Source organism: Leptosomus discolor, chromosome 5, assembly GCF_034619465.1.
Source record: "Leptosomus discolor isolate bLepDis1 chromosome 5, bLepDis1.hap2, whole genome shotgun sequence".
Lineage (NCBI taxonomy): Eukaryota > Metazoa > Chordata > Aves > Leptosomiformes > Leptosomidae > Leptosomus > Leptosomus discolor.
In genome coordinates this window covers 24625654-24649642 of record NC_141395.1, presented here as the reverse complement: position 1 = coordinate 24649642, position 23989 = coordinate 24625654, and the positions used below count along the sequence as shown (strand labels likewise).

Sequence of the window (23989 nt, the reverse complement as noted above, 5' to 3'; positions counted from 1 at the left end):
TGTATGGAAGGTGGTAGGAAGCTGCCTGGGTTCCCATAGTGCAGTGATACAGCTGATGAGTCAGAGTGTGGGTGGGATTATGAGGGAGAGGAGATCAACTGCTCCACAGAGATGGAGAGGAAGAGCAGCCCCTGTTGGAAGCAATCATCAGAGATGGGAGAGCATGGAAGCTGTTGGCTGAAAACATACCTCTGTTACCTATCAACCACCTTGGCTACTTCAGCCAAGAGTGTCATCCCAGCAGGGTTCATAGTTACCCGAGGTTATGGTGGCAGAAATGGCCCATTGTGACCACAGGTGGTTGCCCATATGTGACATGGCTTATAGTGGTACCAGTAGAAGCAGGTTTTCACCAGTACCTTGAGTTTGTGTTCTGCTGGCCAAGCACTTAGAGTGCAGGTTTGGTCTAACAGAGGAAAGCAGATCCTGTACTAGGACCACATAAGTAGAAGACTGGAGGGCAGTCAATATATCTGAGAAGTGGCGTTGGGGGGGAAGCCGCCTGATCCCTGTTGTTTGTTGAAAATAATAGACGCGATGAATTTGATACCCATATTCGTGAATTGCCTGCCAAGAGTTGACAGGGATTTTAAAGTGTCTTTGTCCACAAAACAGTGCAGACTTTCACACCTGGTGCATATAATGTCTGGAACTTGAGTAGATGTCCAATTCTAGTGCTGTTTTTCATCCAACAGCAGATTCCCATTCCCTTACAAAAGGTTGTTGTGGTTACAGGTGTAGCCTCTTTTTTCTCTTTAACCGTTTCTTTCTGCCTGCTGCAGCAGCTGGAATGGCATATAGGCCAGTGTCCATCTCTGCTGTTTCAGCACAAAGTCCAGTGGCTTCGTGCCCAGCCTTCGTGGAGCTGGGCTGAAGCCACTTGCCTGATTTAGTGGGGAAGCAGCTAAAGGATACCCTGGTTCTGCTCTGCTGAATCCCTGTGAGGGGTCGCAGCTTCGTAGAGTCAAGAAGAGGAATCAGTTATGTTTCTATAGCTAGACTTCCTAGAGCCCATCTGTTAATACCCTGAGCCATGGGATCTTGCAGTGACATGGCTGAGGTGTGTGCTGTCATTCCACTTGGATGCCTCAAGTATGGGAGAGGTAACAAACTACGTAGAGGAAAAAGGAGGGGAAGTGTTATCACACTGCTACTGCTGCATGCTTGTTCTCTGGATGTCATGAGAAGTGTTTAAAGAAACTCAGCACTGTACTTCTGGAAGAAAAATACTTTTATGTTATAGTTTTAGTGCTTATGAGTTGCCCTTATGTCTTATGAATTCCCTTTCTGTTCATTTGTTTGCTCATCAGCGCTCTTGTGTGAACAAAGAAAGACATTTCAAAACAGCCAAGAGAAATCTTCGTGGACATATTTGTCATTAGTTATTCATGCTCTTGCCTTCTTGCTCAGAGCCTGCCAATGGATGAAAACTCACCCTACTGAATATTGGTGGTTAAGAAATGAGAAGCGAAGCAATTCTCTTTTAATCTTTGAAGGGCTTGCACTCTGATGAGTGGCTGCAGGTGAATGGGATTAGAAACAGAGCTGTAGTCAGCGTGACAGATATGGTTATTTAAGGAGATGATGAACAAGGGTAGTTTTCGGAGAAATTTATAGGAAAAATATCAGATGAAAAGAAACAAGCAATACATTGCTACAGCCAGGAAGAGTAGGGACAAAGAAACCAATTATACCTCTCTTTCAGGTACCCATACTTTGTTGAAAGAGCACACAAGTATTAATTTGCCCACTTACAGAATCCCTTTCCACAGCTGCGAGCTCCGGTGTCATAATGCACAGGAGTAATTTTCTATTAATCTTTCTAATACTATGGGTATGAAGCAAACCTTTTGAAATAAGTTCTTCCATACTTGAAATGCTAATTAACAGATTACTATTTTAAGTTCTGTGCATCTGTGTTTACTGTTCTGCGTGCAAACCATACTTACTGTCTTGCAGCTGCTTCAAAAAGTAAGGTATGCTTATCTTAGTACAAGCCCATATTTTCTAATGTGACAATCTTAAAGATATGGTAGAGAATTTAAATCATTGCTCCTTAAATAAATGTCTTCTTTGCTTAGGGAAAGGTTTTAAATTTTACAGTGCTTGGTTAGCTTAGTCACAAGAACGTAGAAAGTAAATGTTCCTCTAAAAAATGGCTCACAACAGGCAATGCCTGCAGATTCTCTGCAGGATAGGAAATACTCAAAAATTTATCTGCTTATTTCTTGTCTTGTATACAGAGCCTTCTAAAAACAGGAGGTAAACAGATCACCTACAATTCAAGTTGTTCTCTGTATTTTTATACTTGGCCCTGAACTACACTTAAAACTTGTGGCTAGCTGTGATGGTAAAAGTTTACTGGCAGAGCTCCTTAATTAGAGAGTCAGTTTGTGCCAGATTCTTTGAATCTGTTCATTGATTGAAGTAGCTGATGGAAGTTTGTTCATGGAACTGGGGCATTTATAGTAGGGCTTCTGTCGCTACAGGGAACGTAAATGTGGAGCGCTATAGGATTGGTACACATCACTGGTGCTTCTTGGCCAAAAAACATGTAAAGAACTTCATTGCGCTGCCTATGCTAGATCATCAGTAAAGCAGTGAATTCAAAGTGTCTTTTTAACCCAGTTACAGTGGATGCTCTTGAAGTGTTTAGCCCTTGCTTAAAATACTTGGGCTTCACTCAGTACCAACTGACACAGGCTAATTTTAAAGGAGATTTAAGCAATTCAACATCGAGTCACAATAAGAACTTCAAATAGTTTAATTAGACAAAACAGTTTAGGGACATTAGGGCAATGTTTGGTTTTTTTTTTAACAAGATTTATAGATGAAGGTAATTTGTTAAAAATGGAAACCATGTTAGAGGGAAACTCAGCTTTCCAACTCCCATTTCACATATCTGGGAGGGAAAGTCTCCAAGTGCTGAGAATCGTTTTTCTCCTAGGTGCTGTGCTAACCTTACCTAATGTATAGAACCTCATGAAGCAAATAAGGAGAGCAACCTTGAAAAGGTTTTGCTGGTAATGCAATCTCAAGCAAAAATCGAAAGGGAAACTGGGAAAAAAAGATGGATCTATTAACTAGGAAGTTGGTATCAATTGATCAAAATATCAGAGAAGTGATGCTGACACAGACGAGGATGAAAAAAATTCAATCATGGCTTTTGAGCTTAGCACTGAAGAAATGTGCTTCATGCAGTGGCTGATATAAAACTGTTGTTTTCTATTAATTGTGAATATTGTATAAGAATCTTAAAGAATCAGAGGTTTGAGGATTGTTGCTAAAGCTCGAAAGGGTAGGTCCAATTGTATGCACAAGTAATGAATTAAGGTGAGGTTTTGGAATTTTCTCCAGAGAGATTCTCTTGTGATATCTTCAGCTCAGGCACACCGTTAACGAACACATCCCTTTCCTCCTTGGATTCAAGTGACCCACCAGGAAGCAGAGACAGTCTGCGTAGCACAGGATCTCATCTGACAGTATTGAAGTGAAATATACTCTGGATCCGAGGTTCCAGGAAGAGTTCCCAAGCTTTGCTGATGCACCCTTCATATCAGCCAAGGACTGATGTAAACCTGTGTTCTTTTCTATTCATTTTGGACTTAGCTGATCCTTTCCACCTTGTTTGGTTTGGGGATTTTATTCTCTTATGAACTCTCTCCAAGAGTTCTTAACTGGTTTTTTAGATGTACTGAAAGATTTGCATGCGATAGAAAGCATGTCTCAGTGTCAAGAAAAGAATGTGTTTATGTATAATAGTAGCACCATAGTTATGACTTATAAATATGACTTGAATCAGTAAACTCAAAGTGTAAACCTAATACAAGCCTTTTGGAAGACTATGTTATTTGTGCAAAATAAAAGCCTGTAATCAGGATCCTCCAAGGGTGCAGGCATAGGTAACTGCTTCAAAAGTGAATTGTTAGATGTTTCTTTTTCCTTTTTCTGAACTTGGGGCTTAGCATCTGCGTCTCAGGCTATTTAGCTGCTCCACCTGGTGGACAGAGATCGTCCAGTTCTGCAGAAACGTGATTAAAGATGAAATGAAACAAACCAGACCCAAGACTTGGCCCAAGGGCAGTTTTGTAGTTATTAAAACAATATGAGATGCTTCCTGCTCCCTTGTAAACTGGCTTTCTTGTCATTTCAGTGGGGTGAATTGTATCTGCCTTGTACATCTTCATAAATGAAGGCAACAGATTAAAAACCCTCTAGATTTTGCCTTTTTGAGTTTGTCTTGAAACAAGAAAAAGCGTCATTTAAAGCCAGTTAAAGTGTTTAGTATTCTAAAGCATTTAACAATGGTACTGGGACTTTGTAATTGCATAGCATCTGGGCCTTGAGCACCCTCGCTGGCCAGACCCAAGAAGACACTGGGAATTGTTCCTGCAGTTCTCCATGCTGTTCCCGAGGATTTAGCTGTATGTCAAAGTAGTGGATCAGTGTCCTGATTCCAGTCAGGGGAAGAAAGGTTGATCACACCCAGCTGGGAAGCCTGGCGTATTCACTGTGTGTTTGACAGCCTCTGTGAATGTGAAAGAGGTGATTGACATCTGACATTTGCAGCACTCAAAATATTTGTTCATCCTCTGTCTGAATGAAGAAGGTGACATTTATGAAGTGATTTCATAGTTTCTAGAAAACGTGCTCATAAAATCCTATTTATTCCTATAGGAGTCTGATTTTCATGATATACTTTGATACATTGGTCCCCAAATATATTTTTGTCTTTTGCTAGCCGTTCTGTGATAAATATTGTGGAGGGATGTGGGGCTGCTGCGACCATCAGGGCTGGTTAGAGCTTCTAGTTGAAATTTTGTTTAATGCTGATAGGATGTGATAATGTGGTCTGGCTTTTCACATAACCAAATCGGTCCCTGCGAGAATGCATTAGGCAAACTGCATCCTCTGGTTGTGGACCACCATGGAAGTTGCAAGCTAGACCTTGCCGTTCACAGTGAGCAGGTAACTGTGCTTTTGGCCTCGGTCATCTCTGCGAGGAAGCCGGCAGTCGCATCCATCTTTGGTGCAGGTGGTAGTGTTGACGGAGAGTCGCAATCACGACAAACTTACCTACACAGTTGCAGATAAACTGGTGGTACTTTATTGCAGCACTGGGAAGCATGGGGGATAGCTCCACCTAACGTGCTTAAAATGTTGAATTTTTGATGTAACTTTGATATCCTTTTTCTGCAAAGTCATGATCTTTAATATATTTTAACATAAGCATGCATGTGGCACCCGCTATTAATTTTGACATTTACAATGATTGGTCCACCCTATTAAATAACTTTATTAATATTCCTATACTAATATAATCATTGATTATTTTACTGATCAAAATCTCTGATATACAAATCAGGATGGGGAGGATGTGAGAGTCTTCACAGCAACATTCCTTTGTTTCTATGGTTTCATCACATAAGATAACTAGCTGAGAATGTACAATTTCACCCCTTGTACCTGTCTCCCTGCCTCCCCATTCTGTGTTCTGTACAATTTCACAGTCCGCAGCAGCTTTAGCTTTGGCTATCTTCGTAAGGCCTGCATCTGCTGTCTCTTAGCATAAGTGAGGTTTTGTATATTTCTTACCATAGTGTAAATTAATTGAATCAGGAAATAAATATAAGATGATGGTTGTTCTTTAAAACCAACTAATTATCAATGAAAAGTTAACTAGCTATTCAAAATTCAGATCTGATTATAACAGTAGGATCTGGCTCTGTTGAATACATCACATGGTTGGGAATGGATGTTCCTGGTGCTGATGGGAGGTGGTGGTTCCCTCTCCACTGCGCTCCTGCTCCCCATCTCTTTCTCCTTCCTGCTTCCTTTGTTGCAAGATCAGCTGCTTATAGGTAGCCTTGCCATTCGGGAAGCTCAAATAAGAACATAGTTTCTGACCCTGTTCAGAAACTGAATATCCTGAGGCAGCTTGCTTGTGGGAAATTCCCACTCCAGAAGTAAAGCTAAAACATTGTTTCCTAAATACTGGAATTGTTTTGTTGTTGCTCACTGCATGGTGATGCACTACCATAGCTAGCAGAGCCACAACTGCAACCATTTAAATTATATAGCAAACACAGTAGAGCATCATGTAGCAAAGTCTTTGAGTATTCCTTCAGTAATGGAAAAGGAGGTATGGAATTATTCCTCATGCAGTGTGAACGGGGGACTGAAAAATGGAATAATAGTATAGTTCTGAAAAACAAAGCCAGTGTTTTACTGCAGTACCTAACTGTTTTTTGCTCTCACATTGACGGCATACAAGCCAGTCTCCTCAATGCTGAATTAGTATCTGATAAGTATACAATCCAGAGCAGACTATAAAAGTTGCTGATAATTATTTGGTAGGGCCAGTCTTCCATACTTTTTCATCTGCGCTTTGTGGTTTCCATATGAATCTGGACACAATGCTTCAGTGCAATGTTGGATCATTTTTCATTAAAAAACCAAAGAACAAAACAAAAAACAAAAAAACAAACAGGATGTAGCTCTTCCTCACCTCTGCCTTACTGGCTGAACAGGCACACATGGGTATATCCTTCCAATAAAGAAAGCATGATTTTGACACAGCAGTTAATTTTACTGATTTCCTTTTCAGGTTTTTCGAAGAGTGTATTTATAAATGGGACTTGAAAGTGTTGAAAAAAATCTTCACTGGTGTAACGGGTCTGCATGGCAAGGTTTTGGTAGCGGGGGGGTTACAGGGGTGGCTTCTGTATGAAGCTGCTAGAAGTTTCCCCTATGTCAGATATAGCCAATGCCAGCCGGCTTTAAGACGGACCCGCCGCTGGCCAAGGCCGAGCCAAGCAGCGACAGCGTTTTTCGCCTCTGTGATATTTTATTTAAGAGAGTGAAAGAGTTGTTGCTCAGCAGTAATTGCAGCGAGTGAGAGGAGTGAGAATGTGTGAGAGAAACATCCTGCAGACACCAAGGTCAGTGAAGAAGGAGGGGGAGGAGATGCTCCAGGCCCCGGAGCAGCGATTCCCCTGCGGCCTGTGGTGAAGACCAAGGTGAGGCAGGCTGTCCCCCTGCAGCCCGTGGGCGGTGGAGCAGATGACGGCCTACACCCCGTGGAGGGCCCCCACGCCGGAGTAGGTGGATACCTGAAGGAAGCTGTGACCCCGTGGGAAGCCTGCACCGGAGCAGGCTCCTGGCAGGACCTGTGGCCCGTGGAGAGAGGGAAGCCCACGCTGGAGCAGGTTTGCTGCCAGAGACCCCATGAGGGGGGCTCACGCTGGAGCAGTTGGTTCCTGAAGGACTGCACACCATGGAGGAGACCCACGCTGGAGCAGTTCATGAAGAACTGAACCCGTGGGAAGACTCATGCTGGAGAAGTCACGGAGGACTTTCTGCCGTGAGGGGACCCCACATTGGAGCAGGGGAAACATGTGAGGAGTCCTCCCCCTGAGGAGGAAGGAGCTGCAGAAAACAACAGTGTGATGAACTGACCCCAACCCCCGTTCCCTGTTTTCTCCCCTGTGCTGCTGCAGGGGGAAGAGGGAGGAAAAAATCAGGATCAAAGCTAAGCCCGGGAAAGGAGGGAGGGGTGGGGAGAAGGTGTTTTAAGATTTGGTTTTATTTCTCATTACTCCTCTCTGAGTTAATTGGTAATAAATTACATTTCCCTTCAGTCAAGTCTGTTTTGCCCGTGACGGTAAATGCTGAGTGATCTCCCTGTCCTTATCTCAACCCCACAAGCCTGCTGTTATTTTTTTTTCCTCTCCTCTCTCCTGTCCAGTTAAGGAGGGGGAGTGATAGAGTGGCTTTGGTGGGCACCTGGCATTTGGCCAGGGTCAACCCACCACAACTGGTTTTACAGAAGCAGAGAAGTATTTAAAAATAAAATAGTGATTCTTCCTGGTGAGAAAATATTCAGAAACTTTGTTTTGCATATTATTTCAATGCCAAAATTTACATGGTAAAGGAATTATGTCAGGTACTTTTTTTATTGAGAAATAACATTTGTAGTGTAACAAGGTGAATATTTGCCAGTATGTAAAGGAAAATTACCAACCCCGAATAAAAAAACAAGAGAAGGAGAGGAAACTTGTCACAGCATTTCCAGTGGTAAGCTCACGTGCATATAGCTGTGCTGTTGCTTTCTTGTGGTTCTCGGGGAGCTCCTGGCTGCACTGCCTTACCTGCCCACTTCCACTTCGTGTCAAAGCAAGCTGTGGTCACAACTCCCTCCCAGCACCCTTGCCTGCTCCTCCTTGGTGGCAGAGCAGCAAGCTCATCAGTAATTCAGTGGAGCATCTTATTCCTTGGCTTTTGTTGAAACTGCACCGAAGTGAGAAGATACCCCCCACACCATTCCACCTGCAACTGCAATCAGACCAAAGTAAGATGATCAGTTTGTCGTAACTTGCTTTTCTGCAGGTTCAGAATTTGCAGGAGGTGAAACGTAGCCCCTGTGTTGCTGTTGCCCTGAAGCATGATGAGCCCCGGGGCAGGACAGAGCATGCTGCACTCCTGGGATGTTAACTCAGGGGGATGCCTTCAAGCAACCTCTGACCTGAGTGGGTTGTGGACTGCTCTGTCTGAGAGAGAGCTCACACCAGCTAACTCAGCTGCTAAGCTCATTGGCAGTTTTTTCCACGTAGTAGAAAGGTCCGTGAGAAGCAGGAAGAGCTTTTTTCTGCTTCTTAAATGCTTTTTTGACGGGGTAGCCCTGCTGTTAGTCATGACTCTTAATGTAAAAACTGCATTTTTTTGGAAGACATCTTCTGTCTCCCATTGCTGTGCAAGAGCAGGGCTTGCTGTGTCTCAGGGCTGTATTGACATTTGCGCTTATTTCTGTGCAGAAGTCCTGTGTATCACCATCTCTGACAATTGCTTGCAGCATTCTGCCTCCCAGCAGTTCCCATCTAGCCACGTAGGTAGGCTAGGACCGTTTTTAAACTATAAACTGGATTTTTGATCTGTCACATTCTATAGCTCTCCATGTGTCTCTCTGTACGTGTTTTCCTGTGCTGCTAATTGCCACGATAGGGTTCTTTTTATAAAGTCAAAGTGGAGTTAAAGACACCAAAAGAGCTGTTACCCAGAGAGATGATACTGACTGGGGGATTATTGGGTTGGTGAGATTTGGGAATAGAGATCCTGATCTTTGATCAGTAGGATGATCTCATCTATGTGGGCTTCTGCTTCTCTTGCCAGAAATTGTTTCTATTTTCTTTTAGACATCTCATTCTGTAGGTCAAAGTCTGCTTTTCACTTGTGGACATTCCTGCGGGATCTCAGTTCCAGTAAGGATGTCCCAGAAATGCAGCTAATAATTGTTGAAAACCTCCTGTTTAGCACGGTGGCATGATAAAGTGAGAGGTGATAAACTCAAGTTTCCGTTATTTGTGGACCAATTTGTCTTTCTTCTAATTAGTGGAAAAAAGGAGAAAGAACTTCAAAACAGAGACAAGAAAAGCATCTGAATTAATTTCCTGGAGGGGGAAAGAAATATATGGGGTTACCCAGAAAAGGACTTGGAGGTTATCTCCATGCATCGATCATATTGAGTTTTCCAGCCAGCTCTCCTGTTCCTTCTGGGTGGTGACAAACCTTTCAGCTCTCTTTCCAGCAGCCTGTTCCCAGCTCCCCTGCTCTGCTTTCATCTTCCCAAATGCAGAGGGAACTGAGGACAAATTGGGGGGGCTCATGCAAAAAACCTCTCAGTGCTTGCAGAGCTGCTAAACCACCTTCAGGATGATCATATGGCTGTTGCTGCAGCCCCACAACGTGCTGGGTGGTGCAGGAGTGGACCCAGAGCACAGCTTCTCCATGGACTGGACCTCACACCTGCTGTGTCTCCTTTTTCTGGTTCCTGCCTAGTGCGTCAGTTGAACCTGCCAAGGAGGAAAAGAGTTATGAAAAAGGTGGATTTAATGCTATAAACAAGGAGAGGCTGGTGGGTAAATACCTTTTGCCATGGTTCTTTGACTGCAGTTGTAACAATGAGACGTGCAGTTGCCAAAAAGGAATGTGAAGTTTTCAGCTTTTCTACCTGGAGTGCCCTACTTTGTACCATTGGAGGCCTCTTGGATGTTTTATATGAGAACAGGAAGAGGTAAGGAATGACACTTGCAGCTTTCAGGTTAGGGAAAACCTCACAGCAACTGGAGAATGACTTTTGGAGTGAAAACTTAATTCCAATTCAAGAAAAGGCTTCCCACCACCTTGTGTCCATTTCCCTTTCTCTGACCCTGCCAATAAAGTTTTTTAGGAGTTTCCTTCATGACACTATAAAAAAAATGATCATGGTTCCAGGCAAGGGTACTTTACTTGGTAGTCTGTCCTCCTCCTTCTAACCATGAGTGTTGATGTGTTGCATCTGTTCTGGAAATAAAGATGTAAATAGAAGCCATATTTTGCATGAGCAATGGCATGTGTTATTGACGACTGTTTTAGAAAATGAAAAATCTGTTTGTAATAAGAATTAGGTTTGTTATAACTGATGGTCTAAGAATTTAAATGGGTCAAGTTTGTGGAAGGAGAGGCAACAGCATCTATTAGACCATCTAACACAGTTAAAGAGAGAAAAGTGCATTGGAACACTTGAGTCCATCTTGAGGCCAGTATTAACAGCAGTCAGAAATCAGACCTGCTCTTAATTGTCTCAGGGTGACTCTGACTTTTTGGCTGGGCTGCTAATGGGTGGTTTGGTTTGGTTTTTCCCCTAGGAGGTTAATGAATGCATAGCAGCTATCTTGGTCTAAAATACAAGGAAGGACAAGTTCTCAGCAGATTTTTACCAACGGATAGAGAGGCGGGGTCCATGTTGTCCTCTTTTGTTGTGGTTCAACTTTTGGTAAAACCACAATGCTCTGTTAAAAGTGGATTTTAGAGCAGGAAAGTGAATGTATGTTTATTATCTCAGCACTGTGTGTGGAAAAAAAAAAATTCAAAGCAACCAAGCTAATGGTGATAAAACATGCCTCCCCGTTCAGCAAATTAGGGCATTATGCAATGGATGGAGGGGTTGTATTTCAAAAGTGCCTGAAAGCTTGTCCTTTATTTAGGGTCTGTCCTGCTCAACCTTGATCAGACAGACTTATTCAGGGGGAGGGATTAATTTACAGCTAGAAGACACTTTTACACCATATCATATTGTTCTTTTTCATTATTAGGGTGCCTGCTCAGAATATTTGTGTAATCAAACTCCAATCAATATTCCCTGTTGGATACGTTAGAAGAATCAAGAGAAAAATGTGGTTTTGTGAATGCCTTGAGGCTGTGGCTATAACAGTGTCACTGGCTTGAAGTTACAATAAAACTCTTGTTGGTATTATTAATGTTTGGAAAACGAGTGATGGGAAATGAGCTTGCTCTCTGTACAGGCAGACTTTTAAAATAAGAGATGAGGAAGGATTTGTGGATACAAAAATAGGAAAGGAAATGTCAAAGGGTAAATGTTTTGTCCTGTGTTATCCCTTGCATGGTTAGAATGAGCACAGCGTAAGAGCGATGGCCTCGACGGGTATCTCTCCTGGCTTCCAAGCAAACTTCACTGACCATGATAAAAACAGGGTCTCTGATGAAAACCAGTCTGGATTTAAACCAGAGAAGTTTGAATACAGTGTTCAAGTTTGTGTCACCTGATGTTACTGTGAATTGCTCCAAGACTTCACTGTACTGATACAGAAGATACTTGGACAAATTATGTCAAATCTAAAAGATGCAATTCATCCAATAAAGGCATATTTCTGTCAATTTTTAACTTGCAAAATTAGTTAGCAAAAGACCTTTCAAATAACCCTTAGGGAGGATGGGAAGCTGCCCAACTCATTGATCCACCACTTTGGGGCTGTAGCCAGCTGCGGTCAGTTTTGTCATGATGAATTTAAAACAAACAAACAAACAAAACACAGGCTGTTTTTCTTTGACATAGATAAATTAAAGAGGCATACTTGATTTTGACAACGTTTTCAGTTAGAAGTTGTTTACTGTGTAAACCAGGCATTTCAGGGTACCTATGAGTCTGTAGAGCTAAGTCCTGTAGTGATGTAAATCAGAGGGTTACAGACAGCTGGCAGCCTGACTCTATTGTTGTACCTACAGCTAACCCCCAGAGCCATGTCAGGTGGCCGTTCCCATTGTGTCTGTTTTTCTCGGGAAGTGAACATGGGGTTCCCAGAAATGCTGAAAATTGGCTGCAGCCTGTTGTCTGGAGGCTGAGATACCCTGCTGGAAACGGAAAGCAACGTTAAATTCTGTCATTGTTAAATGCCCACAAGGTGGCACTTGTCATCTTTTTACCTCTTGGAGGTCTAAATTTTTATACTTGCATCAACACTAAGAAATAATTTTAGAGGTTTTGAAACTTCTTAAACAGTAAGGTAGCTGTGCTTATGTGGGAGGGGTATTTCCCACCCCTCTATTAAATTACAGTCAAGAGGGAGAGGACAACAGCTGTGTTTTGCTTGTCATTGCACATGTGAAAATTCCAGCTTAAAATTAAAAATTAATTTAAATTTTTTTTTTGTTACAAAGGATTTTTAATTTTTTTATTTATTTATCACTTGTGTAGTCAGATGCCACTATTTATCTGGCAAAGAGGATGAAAAATGAGTATTTGTTTCCATTGCTTTGGTTAAATGAAAATCTAGAAACAGATAATTTGCAACCTGATCTAATCACTTAGAAGGTAAGTTCCTTTAACAGCAGCAGTGCCAGTGATAAGTAAAATATTACTCATTAAAATTTTCCCATCATTCATGAAGAAGTGGTAATAGAGACCTGCTAGTAAAAGATGTTGAACTCTAGCTGTTTTCAGTGTGTCTCTCATTCAACCCCATTAGAAGCATTCCCAAAGAATTTATTGTTGCCAGATCAGACGTTTGTAGAAACCACGATGGCAGTGTGAACTTTTTTCTCTCTCCCCATCAAGACTGATGCAATTACTCAAAGCATGCCCTTCTTAAGCCCCTCCACTTTTCCTGAGAGCGCTGCCGTTTTTCACGCTTGGTCACATCAGAGAAATGGCAGTAGCCCCTTTAGCGTTCTGGGGCATCATTCGTACTAGCTTACTCTTAATCATTTTTACTCCAGTAGTAATTAGAAACCTAATTGTACTTGTTTGGAGTGGTATAAGCAAAAACATGTGAGGATGAAAGAGCAGAGAAAAATAAGTTTTGTCCCATTAAAAAATTCCTGGCGCACAGTGCATGTAATCCTGCAGCCAAAGGGTTGGTGTCATTATCAGTGCCTGTTTTCATTGGTTGCGTCTTTCCCTTAGATTGTATTGTACTCTTGTTCTCCTCCCAGATGGGAATGCCTTTGGAAAATGTGAAGAAAATACGTCCAGCTGTTTTCTTGCTTAAATAGCTCAAACATAGTTTAATTTTGAAAGTCCAAAGCTGATCACGTGCATGGGATTTTATGGGCATTAAGAGGTGTAGCTACCTGTGCCAAATTCCATATTGAGGAAAAGAAGTAAAACTTTGTGCAAGGAGAGTTGTCGCTAGTGACTGTCCCCTCTGCTCACAGGCTTGGGCCCATCCCTGTGGATGGATGGCTTTACTGCCTGCCAGTTGCTGTCCCCTGGCAGGAGGCGAGCTGTGTAAGCTGGCAGTAGCTGCTTTTTGGACCTAGAGGCCATTTGTCTCTGTGATCAGCCTGGGCTTTGGTTTAACACTGAACAGCTGCCCCACTCCACGAGGGTGGGTTGTGTAGGCAGCACAGCGGGCTTGGAGCAGGAGATCCGCTGCTGAATTAGCTGTCCAGAAGCGCCGGGACACGTGCCAAGCTCTTACATCTGCCTGCATATTGAAGTGGATACCTGTCTGGTGTCTTTTCTCTGCCTGGAGAAGGTGGAGAAGATAGATGGTGGTTTATTTGGAAGCTTTTGCATTGAAGCTCCTTACAGCAATGGTGTCTGCTTGCCTGAAGAAGAGCCTTGATGTATCCAAAAGTTTTCCAAAGCTTTTCTTTTTCTTAATTCAAAGGAAATAGTGTGCCAAGAATAACAGTAAAGTAGCATCAAAGACTCAGTAACAGTCTAGAAGTATTAGTCATTGTTGCTGAGTGTCATACAGTATATTGTATATTCAGGAATTGAGAGAAAACGTGGTGCTCATTGCCTGGGCTGTTCTCAGCCCTGTGGGATCTTCCCATAAACAAAGGAAATTCTGTGACGCCCTAGTTGTGAAACCCTGCGTGTTTTCCACATGTGCCCAGGCCATGTGTGCCATCTGATTCTTGTCATTAATGTCTTTGCTTTTAGGGACTAATAGAGCAACATTAATTTTGGATTAACATTATTTACTCAGTTGCTTTTAAACTCCAACATTTTTTGTAACATAACAATATAGTAGTTTCTATTTCAGAAAAAGGGAATATACCAAAAAGTTGCCTGAGATCTCTTAAAAAGCGTTAAAACTGTTCAACTTACTTACTGGCTGCTGATAGCAGAGGGGTGGAAAGAGGCTTTGTGGAAAACACCATGGATCCCAAGGTCTTGTCTAGGAGTGATGAAAGATCTTTGATGTGTGCCCTTCCTTCTTCAGTACTCACACAATAGGGATATCTTGGCTGTTCTCTGCAACCTCTGCCTTTCTGCCCACTCTCCAGGAGCTGCCTGCCATTGCCTTCCCCTCCTCTTGCCACTGGCTGCACGGGGACTTCTTCAAAATGCTTCCAGCGCTGCTGGGTGCTGCCACAGCCAGCGATTGGCTTCTCGCATTTACCCTGAAACCGTGGTGGTGTAGCCCATCTGTTTTACTACGGCTGCCTAGGGCGGTGGCTGTGTTCATCCTTTAATTACCTTAATGCTGTTTGAGTTTTATTTTGGTTGGAGTGCGTAAGAGCCCTAACTGCTAGGGCCTGCTTGGCTGCTGCTTAAAAAATTTTGTGATGGCTTGAGCTTAGTTTCTGAAATGCTGTTGGCACTTGTACTCTGAAAAACAAAGATGAAATGACATTTTCTGTTCAACTGCACTGTTTTTGCAGTTTCTCACTGTGGCTTGAGAATCTCACCAGCAAATAAATTATGGCTTTATTTCTGTAAGTGGAGTGATTTTTATGTGCATCCTTTGAGCAGAGAAAAGGTGCTAACAAGGAAGATTTTGAAAGTGAGGAGGAATTGTCTAAAAGTAGTTTTTTGGGCACAAAAGGGAGCCTGTTGTACAGGTCAGCAAATGGCCACATCCGCTCGTGGTGCATCTCTCCAGGGGTTAAATTTTGACACATGCGGCTGCCAAACGAAGCGAGATTAGCACACTTACTGGTTAGTGCCTAGGCCATAGCTTAGAGAGGAATGTTTTATACTTTCTTGCATCTTTTCATATTTATGACTTACACCATTCTTTGGTCGTAGATCAGTTCAGAAAACATGAAATTAAATTTTCTTCTCCTGATCATGTTGGTGTTTGGGCCACATGGCTAAGAACTGGCCTCTTCTGTAAGATTCACCACCGGAGGCCTCACCTGTGTTCAATAGGGATATTACCGAATAAAATCAAAGTTTGGGGCAAGAGCTGCTGTGTCAGCCCATAGCTTACTATTTCCTCCCAGACAGCATTAAACTAATCTCCATCATGGTGTTACAGATCACCATGCTGCAGGGAATGACATACAGTAAAAGAAAAATAGAACTGAATTCTCTACAGGAAACCTCACAGTAAGTCCTCTATTGCTGTATGGGGTTACCATGCATAGTTAAGCTGCTGCTGCTCTACCCTAGTGCTGGCTAATCTTCAGTGGGGAGAGAGAAAGAACCATTTCAAGCAGAGGTAAACATTTTTATTCTTTCTATAAAAGGAATACACAGAGACAAGCAGTCTAAACAGTTTGAGGCAATAGTAACAGTTTTTGTATCTGCAGTTAAAATGTACACTCTGAAAGTACTACAGTTATCCAGATTTATATAAGGGATAAAATGGGAGTGGGCAAGAAAGAAGGAAAATAATGAAGGGAAATGCTACATTGTAATGTCACAATTAGTCACATTTGTGTTTATGGAAAAATCTTTCCTAACGTTTGTGTCTGTATATGAACTTCTCCTAAATGGCTGTATGATTGTCTATTGGCAGAAGCCCTTTTCTGTGAAAATGTGTATTTGTGACAATCACTCTGTGCTTTTCACTTTCTTAATTGCAGCTGGTTCATGCCCAAGTTGCATAGTTTCCTTTTCCTTTCATTAATTGCTGTGCTTAAAGGAGGGCACGCTGGGCCCAGAAGGCAATGCTCCTGCCCCACTGTGACATTTCTGCCTGTAAAGGGGCTGTTACCAGAAGCTGCCTGTTGTGCTGTTCTGGGCTTTTCTGCCTCTGTTTTCTCTGCGTTGAGGCAAATTTCAAGGAAGTCTTGGGTAGTGATGAGGTAGCTTGAGAATGAGATGCTGAGGAGATAAGGGTGGGCTGGGTGGGTCAAGTCCTAGCAGGACAGCAGTGGGGAGCAAACCAAAGCGTTGCTCAGGAATGAGAGGAGAGGTCTTGTGTGCAGATGAAGATTGCTAAGGCTGGGAGAAGCCAAAGTCCTGGAAAGAGAGAAGGAGAGTATGTCTGGGAGGAAAGAAGATGACCACAAGAAAATCCTGAGAATTGTTTAAGAAACAGGGCTCACTTCTGTCCTTGTCCATTGGAGAGAGAGAAACGGGCTGGCAAACCATTGCCCTTGGAGAAGTGAAGAGACAGATAACCTGTGACGTAGGGTACTTGAGAAATGTAGGGTCCATGCCTGAACTGGAGGGACCAGCTATTATGGGTCTGTGATAAGATGCTTGCTTTGAAGATGAGTTTGATTTTGCTATTGGTTCAAGACTGAAAACTGATTCTACTGGGTAACGGACTGTAAATGTATTTTCACGTGTCCTGCAGCATTGTTTGCACCCACCCCTTTACCTTGCGAATAACCCTGGGTCTCAGTGGGATTTCAAGTGATGTATCACTTTAAGATAGTCTATTCTTTACACATACATACGTATTTATACTATGACAGGTCAATTTAGGAGCTTCAAAGTGTAGGTTTGAGCATACAGCCGTTTCTTTTCTAATCTGTTCCAGGCTGGAAAATCATTAGATGTCAGTATGGTTCATGGGAGAGAATTTGAAGAAGTCCTGTTATATAAAAATAAAATCTTACCCATACACCCTTCTAATCAGAGCAAAATTCTGAAGAATTAAAAATTTTGGGATAGCTGTATATTATCAAACATTTTCACTTTTAAAGGTTAGGAAGACCATTCAGCACCAGCATCTGTCAGTTTGAAACTGGGCTGAGTTTGAAATTGCAAGTTATGTACGTGGACAGTGTGCCTGATCTAAAATGTACTTGCTGGTGAAAGTACCCTCACGCTGGCGAAAGGCTCACCAATGCCGGTAGGATCAGTTTATGCATGTATGTTTTCTGTAGTGCTCCAGACCTTTGCAGAAGAGCAGCTTTAAGCTGAATTGCATCTCACTTAAGGCAGAAAACACAGTTAAGATAAAACATGATGCACAGCTTGTAGAAAATTATTTTAATTTATCGTGGAAACATTTAGCAGAGCTGAGATACTGTGCCGACTGGAGCTGTAGAAAATCTGAGAACTGACAATGTAGAGTTTATTGCATTAATTAGAAAGTGGTGCAGTGATAGTGAGAAAATGTATTTTGGGTTCAGCATTTTCTTTCTGTGGGGTTTTTTGTCATGCCTTAAAGTGCTTTTTGGGTACTTGCTATGCGTAATTGGAGATGCTGTATGTGGAAGCCTGCACTGTCTGAAAATCAAGCCCTTTTCCTAATAATGCATTTCAAAATACTGATGATGTGTTAAATAGGACCACATCAATTAGTCTTTAAAAATGGATAACTAACAGACTGGTCTGATGTTTATGCTTATTCTAGTTTATCTTTGTGTGGTGGAGTGGTTTTAGCAACAGAAATGTTCTTGCATGGAAACAAACACTGCAGAACCTCTGCTTCACCATTGTTACTGCTCTGTACTTGCTGCTACAGTATTTTATATCAGATAGTATTTATTTTTTAAAAAAAATCGCAATAGAAATGACCTTTTGTTTTTTTGTTACCTGATGTGGGATGGCCGGCGGGTATTCTCACACTGTAAAGGCTGTAAAGCTCACCAACAGATTTTCTAACAAAATCCTTGTGCACAGCTGCATAACATAAATCATTCCTTCCGATTTCTGAATGTTAAATGTTTGTCGTATGAAAGTTACTGCTGTTCTTGCCTGATTTTAACAAGGTTTGTTTGGGTTTTTTTTGTTTGGCACAAATATTGTTGCTTTTCAGTTTTATAATCGTGCTGCTCTTAGTTGTAACAATTACATGGCTTGAGTGCGAGCAAATATAGGTTAGACTGCCAAAATATTTGTATTTTCATAACAGTCAGCTCATATTTTACAAATACAGTGTGTGTTGTCCTTTACTTAAATTTTTTATTTGTAAATTCAATGAGTGCATATATTGCCAAAAAAAATACTTTAGCAAAAGAAAGTTCAGCTGGGGTAAGAGTTGTCTTTTGGGACTAAACCTGTTCTTTTTACTTACAAGTTTTGCCCTTTTTCCGTGTGACCTTGCAGTGCTAAGGTTACAATGCTTCTGGAATGAATTGACTTGCACTGCCTTACTTAAAGGTATCAAAGTAGGAATGAATAACCATGGCTGCATCTGTTGCTGCTGATTTTCTTTCACTGCCGTAGTGTAGTGTGGACGACTGAAGGTCTCTGTGCAGACTCGAGGTGTTCTGGCCTATCCCCAGGACGTGGTAGCGCATCTGCAGGACCTTTCAAAGATCAAAACTGATCTGGGGGATGGTGGTTTGACCAAGTGCCGCCTTAATAATAAAGTCATAAGGAATTGTATTTATAAAACCCACTGCCACTGAGGTAGTCCATAAGGACTGCACCCTCTTCCTGTGTAGTGCTAAAATACGAGGTAAAAAATGGAGCGAAATGATAGCTCAGGCGAGGCAGAGAGCGTGCTGGGTGAGTCTGGGGAGGGTCTGGGCAAGTCTGTGCTGATTAAACTGAAAAATATCTCATTCCACTAAGCTCTAATTTTGACATGACTGTAGGTGGGAGAGATGGACTATAGCAAGTATCTGAAGAAGGCAGATTGCTTACCCTAAGGGAAGGGAAAGCAAAATACTTTCCAAGCTTCAGGCTCAGTTTTGGAGGCCTTAAAGACTCTTGGGTGGAGATGCCACTCAGGCCAAAATTCAAGCAACAGGTTCCCAGATTGCTTGATTTTTATGTGGCCTCATAATAAAACCTGGAAATTAAGGTTTTGTTGGATGCAGCAGGTAGTCCCAGTGAGCAGACAATTGCAAACAGAGCTCAGAAATGAATGTCACAGTGAGAAGAGGCTTCCAACAGCAGGGCTGGCTGCGTAGTTGTCTCAACTGGTGACCCTGTGGTGTGATGAGTACTGAGTGACTCCCACCAGAGATAAGCACAGCCCTGCAGAAATTCTTGGTACCTTGTAGCATCAGAACTGAAGCTGGTCAGAGTGGTAAAACAGTGGATGAGCACAAAGTTTGCAACAGAGCTCTAAGCTCAAAATGTCAGCTCAGTTGTCAACAAGTCATAAGGGTGGCAGAATTTAGAAAACACTGGGATTTTTTTGTTGTTATTTTATTTTAAAATTTATTTGTGTATTAAAATTTTGGATTAGAAATGTGTTGTACTTTTGATATATACTGACTGCTTCCAAGCGGAGCTTGTACTCTGTATGAAAAGAACCCTCCTTTTTTGCAAAATATTTCATAGTACTTACATACTCTGATTTTACTTTAGGAGTTGTTAATTGCTATCCAGAACAGGAAGAAGCTAATGGCAGGAATAATTTGAATGAAACCTGATTTATTGGAATGTAAAATGAGATTTAAAAAGTCTTTCTAGTGTAATTTAAAAGGGAACTTATGGATATATACATAGTAAAATTATATGCATTCCCCCCCACGGTATTTTAGCTTCTGATCTGCACGTTTGCCATTTTGCAAATTTATTTCTCTAGTTTGTATTCTAGCTGGCTAAAGAAAATACCTTTTCATATTTTCAGTTTAAGTAAAGAGGGGGAACTTTTAACAGGTTGTTCTGTACTCTGATAGTGAAAAAATAATTTCAGAACCTAGGTGCAATATTTATCTTAATAAATCTGCAAGTACTTCTGCAGGGTTATATCTGTGTTTCCAACACAACATTAAGATTTGTCATTTTTCTTTCAGATACTGATGAATACAGACCACCTGTTTGGAAATCTTACTGTAAGTATCTCCATGGATTTTTTTTTTTTTCTTCCCCCCACCGCCCAAATCAGAGCTGAAAAAGTTTCAGTTGGGTGCTTTAAAAGACTAATTTTTCTTTTCATCAGAATGTGAGTTTAAGAAGCCTCAAGGCATTCATTACTATTTAGAGATAGGCACAGTTGTTTATCCTCAAGGATGAGTGAATGCAGGTTATTTGAAGGAGTAGATTCTCTGCACCTTACTAACACAAGTGGTCCCGCTCCTGTGCGGGTCTGGCTTATATTGATTTGGCTGCATAGACCAGGGCTTACATAAATTCCGTTCATGCCTTAAAGTTGGTATCCTTGCAGACTTTTAGGGCTCCTGTGCTCTAGTACCTTATATCACTAGCGCTGAGACTTGAGCTGGTTAGAAAAACTCAAGCTAGATCGTTTTCCCCCAGAATTTGCTGATGTAGTAAAATTAGAGCATTTGGCCTGGTGTGACAAATCACAGGCAGGTTTTTTGAAGCCCTGACTAGCAGGACCTGGTTTCCTAGCAGCCTGCCTGGCTGGGCTCTGCAGCTCTTTGGTGTACGTGCCCTAGCGCAGAGGCAGCTGGCCTTGCAGGCTGCCTTAGTCAGGTGTGCAGGGCAGTAGTCTGGGTGCGTTGCTCTGAGATCAGAGCACTGCTCCCTTGGGTATTTCACAACTTGCTGGTTTTCATTCCTAATTTAAAAAACAAACAAACCAACCAACCAAAATCCCCCAAACACAAAAAAAGCCCACTGAACAAACAGACAAACCCCCCTATATTTCTAAATACAAAAAAAATCCATGTAAAGGAATGACCTGTTGTTTGGCAGCACTGATTGACGCTCAGGAAGATTGGAGAGAACACAAGACATGTCACCACAGCAAAGCATTGTACCTTCCCACAGTGTCTCACCTCTATATTGTAGTTCTTTGTAGATAGAAAAGCTAAGGTGTGAGACATTTTGAGACTTGAGGAACCACAGAAAGAAAGAAGAGTCTTCTGTTAAAAGCAGATTTTGAAAGCAGAATGTTTGTGCGTTTAACATACTTAACAGTTCAGGGTCATCAGACCTGTATTTGCATTTTCTTTTGTATGTATTCCCAAGCTCGGTGTCTTCAGGCTGGCTAAAGGGATTTGCACAAGCAACATTTCACATGATGAAAATGTTGATCTAAAGGCTGGGAAGATTTAACACCTGAGAAAATGTACTTATTTCAAAAAGGTTTCCATCCGGCAGTGTGAGATTCTTTTCAGTCGTTGATTTTGGGTTGGTCTTAAAGGCTTGGTGAAAACCATGGTTAGAAAGAGAGTAAGTGTAAGAGAGCATATTCAAGTATTTTTGTCAACTAAAATATATGTAGTAGAATTAAATGGTCATTAGAAAAAACAACTTTTCTGTCATCTAGACCAGCCTTTTATTATGTCTCACTGAGGTCAATTGTTTCTGTTCTGTCCCTGCCATTGCCAACCTGATGTATTCAAAAAATCACAGTTAGGCCTTAAAACTCATAAATCAGCCTTCTTGGTTTTGTTTGGTTTCCAATTTTTGAATTGTTAAAGTGATCACGAGTTACATAGTCAAGATCTTCTATGCAATATGAGCATTAGATGACTTCTATAAATGACATTATGTCTCATAAGAAATTTCAAAGACCTTAGGCTGTAAGTAAGTAGTCAGATATTGTGAAATTTGTAGTAAGAATTACAGGACTTGGCAAAACTGTGTACTCCTTAACAGTCTGGGAATGTCAGAGTCTCTTAAAATACATTTATGTTAATTGAAGAAAATAGAAAGGCAACGTCTAAAAAAGGCTGAAGACTTTTAATTTGTCCATCTTGAGTGTTTTCTTTAGGTGGATGTCTTTGAACGGTTTTTAATAATTGCCATTTAATGCAATTGCTGTTATGTAATTGAGATGGCTGGGACCTTGGTCTGTTTGCGAATATGGTGGCAAAGCCTGTCTGTGCCGTTTGAATCATCATTTACTATACCAGTATCTTGTCATATGCCAAGTCAGCCACTTAATATTAAAGAATTTGTGCACAGAATGATTTGAACAAGCTTTTTCCTTGCAGTGGAGGGCTAAAAGATAAAACTGAAACACTTTGCTCCTGGATATTAAACATCATTAGTCATGATTCCAACACGTTTTTGTACTTGTTACTGAGATCTGTGTATTTTGCTCCTGGTTGCAAGCAGTAATAGTGAATCACAGCTCTGTACCTTCTGTGAACTCGGAACACTGCCTCTTTGTTTGGTTTATTCCATGCCATAATCTGTAATGGGGGGTCCAACCTCTCTGATACCAAATCTTTGTTGGCATCTTGCCAGGAGATGGAGGCTTTAGCATGTGCAAATGCATATGCACCCACTCTCCTACACCGTCATGGTTCACCGTGGCGAACCCTTGCCACGGTTCAGAGCTAAGTGCAGGGTCATGGGGTTTGATTATATTTCTGTCTTATGATGGATGGAGAGGAATGTCTTGTTTGACTTCCCTGGCAGTAATTACAGCAAGGAAACTGGTGTTGAACAGTTTGAATGGCATACATCAGTTAGAGGAGGAGGAATAGGGATCCTGTTTTGTAACTTAACTAGTCTACCTGCTGTGCCTCTGACTGGAAGAGGAGAAAGGTACTGCCTTTGGAGAAGAAGAATTTCCTCCAGAAAATCTTTTCAGCCTGGGTTGAAGTAAGGTGGGAAACAGTTCTCAGTTTTTAGCCAGTTTCTGTGAAGCATGCTGATTGTGAGTCTCCACTGCTCTTCCATGAAATTCAGAGAAATCCATATTTGCTCTGTGATTTTTTTATAATTTTTTTTCCCTTTGAACTTGACTCTATGGTTCTCAGAATTAGATACGGACAAGGCCAAATGCCATCAAATACAACTTTTACAACAGAAGCTAGGGAATTATGAATATGTAAAGGGCGAGTGTCAGGAAGATGGAGCTGGGCTCTTCTCAGTGATGTCCAATGACAGGACAAGGGGCAACTGGTGCAAGCTGGAGCATAGGAGGTTCCACTTTAACATGAGGAAAAACTTCTTTACTCTGAGGGTGACAGAGCACTGGAACAGGCTGCCCAGAGAGTTTGTGGAGTCTCCTTCTCTGGAGACATTCAAAACCCACCTGGACGCGTTCCTGTGTGATCTACTCTAGGTGGTCCTGCTCTGGCAGCAGGGTTGGACTAGATGATCTTTTGAGGTCCCTTCCAACCCCTAACATTCTGTGATTCTGTGAATCTGTATGTGCCAAAATAAATGGTCATGCTATGTTTGAAATGAAAATTGCTGGGTTTTATACTAGTGTGCTGTTCTTCATCACTTGCAAAAATCATTTTTATATTACCAATGCAGAATGTTAAGGATTGATTTTAGTAATGTCAGGAAAAACCATTAGGTTTGTTGTTTGGAACAAAGGGAGTGAATTTTTCCAGTTTCTCTTATGATTGCCATATCATTGGGCATCTTGCCATTTTCTTCATTCCTATGTAACTTAGCACATAAATACAGCATTTGTAAGTGGAAAAAAGTCATGATCAACTGAGAAGTGTCATGAAGTCAACGGTTGATTGAATGTATGTCATGGTTGAATCAATGTATGGTCTTATTACCTGATGAAGGTGACAGCACATGTTATTAGACCTTGGTGTTAGCACTAACGATAGAAACATAATTTAACTTTAAAAGATTACAATTCCAAATGTCCATTTTGTCTGTTGTAGAGTACTATTCGAATGCTAACTTAGTGTTGACAGCCTCATTTTGAAGGTGACTTGCCAAACCAAA

General features: G+C 41.6%; 1 protein-coding gene across 1 annotated transcript in view; it reads left to right on the top strand.

The window, feature by feature from the left end:
* Nucleotides 1–23989, top strand: part of CHN1 (chimerin 1) — a 106840-nt gene that overhangs the window by 4189 nt on the left and 78662 nt on the right. Inside the window, exon 3 of the mRNA XM_086465161.1 lies at nt 20167–20205. Within this exon, the coding sequence (XP_086321287.1) occupies nt 20167–20205 (39 nt within the window). The remainder of the gene's footprint in view (nt 1–20166; nt 20206–23989) is intronic.